Source organism: Limulus polyphemus, unplaced genomic scaffold (genome assembly GCF_000517525.1).
Source record: "Limulus polyphemus unplaced genomic scaffold, Limulus_polyphemus-2.1.2 Scaffold588, whole genome shotgun sequence".
NCBI classification, from domain to species: Eukaryota; Metazoa; Arthropoda; class Merostomata; order Xiphosura; family Limulidae; genus Limulus; species Limulus polyphemus.
In genome coordinates, this window is record NW_013666198.1 from 362,353 (window position 1) to 372,860 (window position 10,508).

A 10,508-nucleotide genomic window follows, 5' to 3' on the forward strand; every position below is an offset into this window, starting at 1 on the left:
CAAGAACGTCGAATCTGAATCACTTGAAAAAAACACGGGGGTGCTTAACTTTTTTCCAGGTGTATATATAGAGAGAGAGAAATTTAAAACATCAACTCTAATTCAGTAAGTAATACAAAAAATATATACTCAGAAACATGAAACTAAAGGTACACTTCAAGATTCCTAAAACTAAAGGACAAAGACAAATCTAGCAGTAAAGATCCCACAACTATTAAAGACTTTTGTACTTTCAATTTTGATAATCATGTATCTTTAGAATTATTCAAATTACTTTACTTTTCTTCTGCCTATGGTAAATATTTATATGTACCTCTGGTAACACCCTCATTTTACACGTGACAGAACAAGAAACACCTCTGACCAGTGTTGACAATATATTATAAACCTTATCCGGCTGTTTCAACAAAGCTGCTCCCATGCCCCCCTAAGAGGAAAACATCAAAGTTAAAAAATATTATTGTCATTTTTTAATAAAATCTTTAATAAGATAATTAACATAATATTTTTGTTCTCTATGGATAAAAAGTATTGAGTTTTCACTTGTTACGACAGATTTTTACTTTTCTAAGGTTATTATAGTAATTAATGGTTACGCTATTATTACAATATCACTAGTTTCTAAACATTTATCAATAAAAATGTTAAAAAGTGAAGGTTTAGGCTATTACAGTGATGTTAATAGTTTCTAAAAATGTATCGATGAGCAAGGTAAAAAGTGAAATTTGTGGCTATTATGCCAATATTATCCCTTTCGCAAAGGGCTTGGTATAAAATACACAAGTTCGTATAAACATATGCACATGTTAAGTTTTTATACTATAACTTTTAATGCAGTATGTGTATCTTCATAAAATGTGGTAGATTTTAGTAAACATTACAAGTGTTGTATACACAAAAAATCATATTTTTAATGAAGTCTTTTTACTAAAGATTTGTTTGTGAATATATCGAGTCTGTTTCATTACTAGTCCGAGTGTGAAGTGATTTTCATGTTATTATTAAAAAAAACTATTCTTCGTCCCAAAAATCTCAAATATCATTTTCATAATTTCTACAACCTCCTAAATACATTTCAAATATTTGTTTTCAGTAAAACTTTATATTTTATCTGTTATTTTCTTTACCCTAACCTTATACGGGGTAGGTCAATTTCATTGACCTCGTAACCACCATCAACAATTAGGAAATAAATATAAATTATGCTTTTTGTTGTTCTAGAGTGACAAATTATAACATGAAGACACAAATGTTTAGACTAAATAGCTTAAATCTCATAACATTATACATTTATATATATTTAATATTTTTATTATACTGACCTTTTCAGCTGTGCCTGGCTAACATTATAGAAGTTGCAATGACACGGTGCACATGCACTCATGTTACCATATCCAAGAATATACAACTGGTCTTTGCAAAGAGACCTGTCTTAGCTGTGTTTTAGCGAACTAGTATTTTGTAAAATAGTCACATTTCAGTTATAATACATTATATATGTATATACATTATTACTATTTACAAATAAGTTCTTAAACTTATTTGTCTTAAAACATAGAACAGTAAATAAAGAAGTATAGCAAACAATTATATCTTCTAGTTACAAATTTTGTACTTGTTTGCTGCTTGCCATAGTTTTCTAAACTTTATCAAATTTCAAAAGTGGAGGATATGAAACAAAATATTTTTTTTAAGGTTATATATATACATTTTGAAATAACCAAAAATCATAAATTACTATATCAACACCATAGAATTCCACTATAATTTATCAAACTTAGTATCTATGCTGTATTTGGGTCTAAAAAAAATATGAAATTTCAAACTCACTAAAGTCTGATCTTACTGTTTTGAATCTTGTATAAAAAGAAAGAGTTCCATACCTGTATATCTTAAAAAGGCTGAGAAAGCCACTAGGGAGACATTCTAAGCTTTCAATTGGTTATTCACATGTCATAGACAGAAGTAGGTGTACGTAAGCAAGTGTTTCCAAAATTGGAAGGAGATGGGTGTAGCCACTGTGTTTGAGTCAGTAAATGTAGCAACATCTCAGCAAACAGAAAAGATAGGAGGTTCTTACTTTATATTCTACCTTGTCAATATAGGTAATTTGAGTTCCTAATTTGTAATAAACTATAGACTTTTGTAATTGGACATCAAAAACATCTAATTTGAACCAATGCTGCATTCAACATACCATGTGAAACACAAAAATCTATATTTTTATTCACTTTTAAATTAAGAAATTAACTAATGTATGATGCTAAAATTTTAATTATAATCTTCAATTTGACATAAATTCATAAAATACTAGTCGAATAAAATTTTGAATCCAAGTCAACAAACGTGATGACATGGCCTTTGACCCATGTCAATAGGGATAAAAGCTCTTAAAAATGTATAAATGAACATTTTAAAAAAGTCAAGACTTAGGCTACTATAATGATATTAAGAATTTCTAAATCTCTTCTGAAATTTAAACTTAAGACAGTCTCACCAAGTTAAGAGTGTCACATTTTCTTGTTTTTTCCCAAGTTTTTCTTAAATGTCACATATAAGTTTCATTAGTTCATTTTTAAACCTAAAAAAATATAAGCTATATCAAAATTACATTGCAAACCAAACCTAAACATTTTTAACTTTATTTTCACATAGCTAGTACTCTATATAATAAAAATAAATAAAAAACCCTGTTTTTTTAATGAAGTTGTAGTTTGATTTTTTAAAAACTGTCCTACAAAAAAAGAGCTTGCAAGTTAACTTTAGCACAAAAATGTACTCGCTTGGTATCAAGAGGTTTTGGGTTCAAACCTGAGCCAAGAAAATAATAAATTTAAAATTTCCACAGTAATTTACTAAAAGACCAAGGTAATCCAATTCTGTAAACCCAAATATTTTCTGATCTTACTTTTATGGAAAACTCTTTTGGACATCCCATGTTAACATCTATTCCAGCTACATCCTTTTCCCTAGAACAATAAAATACATGTACATACTTGCATTTCAACTATAAAAACAATAATAAATAATAACTGATGTACGCCAAAAAAAAAAGGCAAAAATTAAAGTAGATCCTTTACTAGTTAAAAATTAAAAACACAAAATGTAGCTTAGAAAATTATGAAAAGTGAATAAAAGTGCTGACAGAACAATGTCGATCATAACAAGATCCACACTTTGTGTGTGTATGTGTGTGTGTGCTTGAGTAATTACTGAATTTTGATGTAAACATGATGACAAAAAACACAGTATGAAAAAATAACTAACAATGGCCATTTGGATAATCATCTTTATTATCATGGCATAATTATTTAACAATTAAATTGGAGCTAGAAATGAATCAGAAAAAGAAATTACTTAACTGAATATTAGTTTTTATAGGAATTTTTATTATTATCTACATAATAAAATTCAGTGTCTATGTGTGTCATGTAACTTCTCTTAAATTGCTGTACTCGCCAACTTCTAAGTGCTGTCAAATGAATCATCTCAGCCCCACGATTTGCACAAAGGTAAAACTTTTCCCCCAACCACTTAGGGAACCTGGGTATTTTACGGGGATTCCCCAAAAGCAGTCCCCAAATTTAGCATTGATTTACATTAGAACATGCAAATGTAGTAGTTCAAGCATTAAATTTACATTATAGCACTTTAATGTGGGTCATGGGCCCACAAGTTTGCTAAATAGTGCCAAACAAATCATCTTGGCACTGAGGTTTGCACAAAGGTAAAACTTTACCCCCAGCCCCTTAGGAAACCCAGGTGTTTTGTGAAAACACTTTTATATGGATTCCTTAAAAGCAGACGTCAAATCTTGCATTGATTTACATTAGAGTGCACAAACAAATAGGCCTACTAATTAATGTTCATAACTTGGTTAAAGAACTTATATTTGTATTCCTGTAAATGTGGGCCTATGGTCCACATGTTCACTAGTTTTATATTAACATTAATTAAAAGCCTCTAAACGAAGAAGTAAATACTGTATTGAATTCTGTGAAGAGCAAAACCTTTACAACAAACATTTTCAAAAACATAAGAAATAAAACACCAGAATATATGCATAATACACTTACACCATTTTTGCAACAACCAATGCTCTTCCAGGATCACATGTTCCCTAATTAAAAAAATGGCATGTGTTCACAAATATACACTCTAGTTGCATTCACTGTACTGCCCATTTCATGAGAATGAATTTTATAATAAAAACACAAACATTTAAATGCTTAACTAACACACAGCTGACATTACATATTTAAAGAATGCAGATGTATTATAATAAGAAAAAACATTTATGTACATAAATCTAATAAGCTTGTTTCAACTTAAAAGTATACTGTACAAATTCACAAACAATTATATTTATAATACCACAAATCTAACTATTACTATATTCATGTAAATAAAATATTCTATTTATGAGGAAAATATATACAAGTATAACAGAGAATACACAAAAGTTAAAAGAATTCTTTTAAGTTGAAGAGATATTGCAATTACAAACAAAAACCTTTATGGAAATGAATAATAAATTTCTGAGCTACTTGATTACAATCATGTTCTTCTACTAATCAAAACAACATATAATGCAATATATTAACCTTACCTGAGCAGACTAAAGACTAGTTTCTGCAGAATTAGATATCAGACTAAATAAAAGGGGAAGAGCATATTAGATAAAAATATGGCTATTAAAGATGGACATAATTCAATTTACATGACTATGTTAACATTGTTACTAGGATTCCTCCTTCTCATTTGGTTTTGAGACGAAATGTTGAACTTCATCTTCAAAAAAAAAAAAAAGTCTCAGAACAGTGTGTAAAACATCCACTGAAAACAGCAGCAGCATTCCATAATAATAATAACATTAACTCAACATTATTGGGTTTTTTTTGTGCTCTGCTAGGAATACGAATATCATGAAAATATTGACTAATTTTTCGGCATGAAACCATACTTTAATATGTCAAAAAATGATAAGATTGCAAGGAAAGACACTTTAGTTACAAGGAACAAGGTAAGACTGCATTTAAAGAAAAACATCATATAGACCATAAAACTTAGGCACTATAATTTACAGCAGCAAGTTACTTGTACTTGTTGCTCATCTCCTTTTAAGTTTTATTTAGGGTTAAGGATCAATACAGAAATAATTCAATCACAGCTTGGTGATGAAAACAGAATTACTAGGAGTAAATTAACTAATACTTAAATAAAATTTACAGTGTAGCCAATTAGGATTAAGCATTGTAAGAGAACAAATATTGACATTTTTTTCTTAATGCTATTTTATATCAAGCAAAAAAAGAACAAAAAAAAATAAATACTTTAATTTTATTTACAAATTTTACACTGTCCAATAACAGTGTAAGGTAATTAATTTTCATGTATACAAGCTACAGATATATGTGTTGAGAAGTGTATGGAAAATGATACTTGCTATTATCAAAAGAGTTATGAATGTGAATTTACAGTCTGATAAACTTTAACAAGGGTTTAGTAATTTATATCTATTAATCAGTTATATTTTTATTGCTTAACAAGTAAATTCTAGTAATGTTACTTTACTGTACGTATTACTATTTGTCCACTTTGTATCTCTAATTTGAACAACATGCTTGTTATTAAAAAGAGAAAATAAAATGCTCTTTCAATTTATAACTTTATACCCATTTCTATGCTAATTTTAATAATTATAAATTAGAAAGAAAAGTGAAAAAACATTTTAACCAAGGTAAAGAAAATAAAGTTACTAGAGAAGTTGCTGTGTAAGATATAAAACATTTGCATATAAATATATATTTTCTTTAAACTTCAATACTCTTTCACTTAAAAACATTTTTTTATAATTTTAATCCTTTTCACTTACCATTTGTAAAACAACCTTATTTCTTTCTTTACTGCAGGTTCTAAAAACTATGTTTTCGTCATCATCTATGTAATCTATAGTTCCAAGAATCTCTGAAATATAAACATTCAGTAAGATGAAATAAAACCTAATTTATATGTTTTTATACACATAAGGAATGTTATTCTATTTCTATTTACATTACATTTTCCATTACATACAAGTAGCAATTTTTAGTTTGTTTTATCATAATGATTAAATGTTATACCTATTACATGTACGTTACCCATTTATTTCCTTGAGGATATGAAGCAACCATAACATTAAAAAAATTCATAAATGTTGTCATTCAGACAAAATCCTTCAGTTAAACTTGAAGTTTTAAAGTTCTCATACAAAAAATTAATCTTAACTCTTGGTGCTTTCACTATAAAATTATGTAACTCATTAATCAATTATATTTCATTATATTCATGAATTGTGACACTCTTCAATTAATTGAAAATCATAATGGTAATATCATAATTACCTGGATAGTTGAAGTAACTGAAAACAATAACTATAAACCCTAATTTTGATTAGTTTACTATTTTCACAACTAAACAGTTTAATTGTAATTTTGATTATTTTATGTAACTCTAATTAATGTAAGCAATGCTCATATGTAATTGGTTATATTGGCTAATCGAGTTAATCCTTCAGCTCTATAGCCAATCACTTTTTTGTGAAATCCTTAAAGGTAATAAAACAATGATGACTTTTAAAAAGAACTTACTATTAGTAAATCTTTGACACTTCAATAATCGATAATCTATAAGTTCCTGCAATAAAAGAGAGAAAACTACAATTAACGAGTACATATAGATATCACTCTATCTTAACTAACACAAATACCTTGGCAACTGTCACACTGAAAATACCATTTCACTGGTGCATTTTTATGTACTAAGTTTGAACCTGAAAACTATTTTTCCCCATATGTTGTCTTATGAAGAAACTGGACCCCAAAGACAAGAACTTTCATCATTAAAAATATATAAGGAAATCTCTGCACAATGCAAGTAAGCCAGCATGGCCTGGAGGTAAAAGCTGGGGTGTTTTGTTGTTCAAATTAGCAGACCACAGTTCAATAATTATACTTGAGTCCTACCAAATACCATCAAGAACCACAAACAAAAGTGAACAGACCATTGATCCAACAGCCATTATTAATTATCATATAAAACTAAAAGAACTATATATTGCACATTTCTCATACATGATGGTTCCTGTAGCTTATGATACATAATATGAATCTCACCAAAGCCAGGAATGCCCACGAAAGTGAGGTTAATAATAAATAGTAAAAATACAATATAAAGCCAGTTAAAACAAAATATACAAACAAAGAAGTAATTAGTTTACTGTATAATATGAAAAGTCAGTAAAAATCCGAAAAGTTGAATAACAATGCTCACTTCTCATCGCTAGTAATAGTACTAGTAAATGCTGTTAATGACTTGAACGTTTAAATGAATTATGCTCCTTGATCAATATTGCAAATATTTCGGTGTTTTTCACTGAATTAGATAACCTTAAAGGTTGAGTGAAGATAGATGGCACTGTGGCATCATATTCTTAATATTTTCTGGACTCAAGACAAATCTTAAAAGTTAAAGTTAACCCTTACCTCAGTAAACACAATGTCTGCTCCAAAATCAAGAGCTAATAACCTCATCGGAAGAGTACCAACTCTAACCATTGGGGCAAGTATTATTTTATTATCAAATTTAAGGCGCAGTGAAACTTGTTCCATATTTGAAACAGATTTTATCTATTAAATAACAATAATGGAACAGTCAAATATTTAATTAATGAATGAAATCACTGCTTAAGCGTACATCCCTACGCTACAAATTAAACTATGTGTGGCGGAAATTGTAAAGCGCTCTCTAGCATTTAGTAAAAATAAATATTCAGGTGTGAAAACTCTCTTAACTACTAAACATGATGTTCCTTTCTAATTTATATAATTTTTAATCGAGATAATTAGATATTTAGTTTATCAAAAATTTTACAAACAGTTTTTATTTCAGTAACTCAACAATGACTGTCAATTCGATTTTCTTTTATATTTTATAATTTCTTAACTGTTAAGCGCAAAGTACACAATGGTCTATTTGTGTTATAAGCCTTCAGACTTCCCACATTGAGTCATGAGACAGAACCGCCTACCACCTCCAGTAAAACAACCGAGAAAATAAACACCAGCACTTAAACAATCAGCCTCGAAATAACTTCACGGCAGACACAAACCATGTCACCTCTATCAACCATGTTACTTCTACCAGCCATGTGTGACACCTCTACTTCTACGGACAGCTTATTTCTTATACACCAAGAAACACAGACCAGGATTGCCAAAAAGGACCGAAGAATTCAGACTGAAGACCACAACGATACAGACCCCAAAAGATTGACAAGATCAACTTTAAAAATTTCAGACGCACTACCAACCGAAGCCCATTCCAGCTGAACAACGATCCGAGTGTACACAGTTTCACGTCGCCCCTTCACCCAGCCAGCCTGTTCTAGACTTCAAGCATAACCAGAAGTCACATGGAAGTCAATCCTAAAAAAAACTAATAATATATCTTTTTTCACAGCATTTTCCGGGCACGGTCAGGATATTTTATTCGGCGCCCTGGCCGTGAAAGTGGGTTTTCTCGGGGTACTCCCATCCCCCTCACAACAAAATTTTTCCTTATGCTTTGGATCCCTCGATCCCAGCCCTGAAAAGGACCATCTCAGGTTAAATGTAACACTACAGTTCTGTGCTAATGTGTAGATTGTGAAATCCTTATCCTAAATTGGTAGCCAATATTCTTTAATCAGTTTAATCTCAACATTTTAGTCAACAACGGACGTATTCGATCTGCATCTCCCTACTCTGCTCTTCTCTACAACGACCGAAGCCACGTGGTCATCCAACGCACAGATCCCGCCGAATGAAAGAAAACTTCCGTAGTCAAAGCTCTCCTTCTTTCTCTTCTTCTCCACGTCTTTTCCCTCAGCTTGTGAACTCGTCACTAGGAAAATTATCAGTTAAGACCTTCACTCACGTAAGCATTTAATTCTTAAAAGCCCCGGCCATTTAATTCTAATTATATAGTGGGGGGAAGAGAAACAGCAGTTTCTGACCTCCCCTGGCTATATTTCATTCCCCGAAGGGGAATGAAATATACTTTTAAACTAAATTCCTACCATGCCAAACGAACGAACGATGTGAGCCGCTGGAGGGGTGGGGTGGGGGAACCACACTGTAAAGTGTAAACAAAGTTAGGTGAATCATATCTAATGTGTAAATATATATATGACCCCATGTTTTATTTTCAATAACATTAGATAGATTTTTATTCACATTCATCTTGATTTAGTGATTTATCTCTCCAAGAACTAGTTGCCTTACTTTAGAATTAGTTACACAAAACCGATTAGTTCTTAAGATAATAAATAACATAATACAAAATAATAATACTAGAACAGACTCCTCTCTTATATTTAAATCTATTTTGGTTGTTGAATCTAAATATCATTGTAAAACATTTCTAAAAGCCTGGACTGTTTTATACGTCGTTTAATCCAAATTAAATGACATATGATATCCTGGTTATACACTTCTTAACAGTTTTTACTGTTAAATAACATACATGTCTTTATTCGTTTTTTCTATACCAACCATTGCATTATTTTATTTCGACAGAGTGATGGAGACTGTCTAGCTTTCGCTCTAAATATAATAAACATATACGGATAATTTAAGAACAACAATGGACCTGTTGGTCCATATAGGCCATCCCATCCACTAAGCTACACTTTAAAATAAAAATTAAAAACTCAAAGCCAGTATTAATCATTCAAATATTTATCAAGCCTTATCTTAAACTCTCTTAAATAAATTGTATCCACCACATGTAAAATCAATCCATTTCAAAGGTCAACCACCCTGTAAGAAAATAAAGCTGTCTTAGCTTAAGATTACTCATACCCTACTAAATTCATATTTGTGTTCCCTAATCCTACTATTCTCAACATTAATGATGAAAGAAGATGACGCTTCAACCCTATTGTTACGTCTCCGTTTGTTAATTGATTTTCCGTAACTTCGTTCCGACGAAACTTTAGCGACACAAGTCCTTAATTAATAAAACTGGTTTATTCTTTCCGAATACAACTTTATGATACACTTATTTTCAACAGTCGCGCTATAACAAACTATAATAACGACGTTAACTTCAACAATACGTCTCTCTCTGACTGCAGTTCAATTACTCATTACCTACACACATTATCGCGTCACGTTGTGGCCATCTTATATATACCGGACTACCCTATATCTAGTAATCTCTCGAAGGTTCGAGAGAAGGAGTGGCGTGATAATAGTCACGTGACCTCGCTGACGCAACACTATAAACTATAATGTAATACATATACCTTCACATTAAGTAATAGGTACTGTTACGACAGCGGAAGTCACGCGACGCTGGGAGCATGCGCGCTGGAGTTTCTAGAAGGATCGTGACTTAACGGGGAACCTCACGAATATCCCAGTATTTGCTAGACGCCCTCTTTTTTAAAATATAAGCCAACGATAGAGAAATATGCAGGGAGATTG

The 10,508-nt window shown here is 30.7% G+C and overlaps 2 protein-coding genes across 4 annotated transcripts in view; one reads left to right on the forward strand and one right to left on the reverse strand.

Annotated features, from left to right (window-relative positions):
• Positions 1-7,748, reverse strand: part of LOC106459298 (tRNA-dihydrouridine(20) synthase [NAD(P)+]-like) — a 25,074-nt gene extending 17,326 nt beyond the window's left edge. For 2 of the 3 annotated variants that reach the window (XM_022385749.1, XM_013918909.2), the window contains exons 1-6: positions 7,524-7,748; positions 6,630-6,675; positions 5,876-5,967; positions 4,077-4,120; positions 2,909-2,969; positions 314-427 (exon numbers count right to left, since the gene is read on the reverse strand). In XM_022385749.1, coding sequence (XP_022241457.1) covers positions 314-427; positions 2,909-2,969; positions 4,077-4,120; positions 5,876-5,967; positions 6,630-6,675; positions 7,524-7,649 — 483 coding nt within the window. In that variant the 5' untranslated portion in view covers positions 7,650-7,748. Of the gene's footprint in view, positions 1-313; positions 428-2,908; positions 2,970-4,076; positions 4,121-5,875; positions 5,968-6,629; positions 6,676-7,523 lie in introns of those variants that run through there. The other variant, XM_022385751.1, reaches the window with a different exon arrangement.
• A 1,093-nt stretch (positions 7,749-8,841) lies between these two features.
• LOC111085742 (probable 2-oxoglutarate-dependent dioxygenase At3g50210) overlaps positions 8,842-10,508 on the forward strand; it is a 16,566-nt gene continuing 14,899 nt past the window's right edge. The window contains exon 1 of the mRNA XM_022385746.1: positions 8,842-8,955. Within this exon, the coding sequence (XP_022241454.1) occupies positions 8,842-8,955 (114 nt within the window). The remainder of the gene's footprint in view (positions 8,956-10,508) is intronic.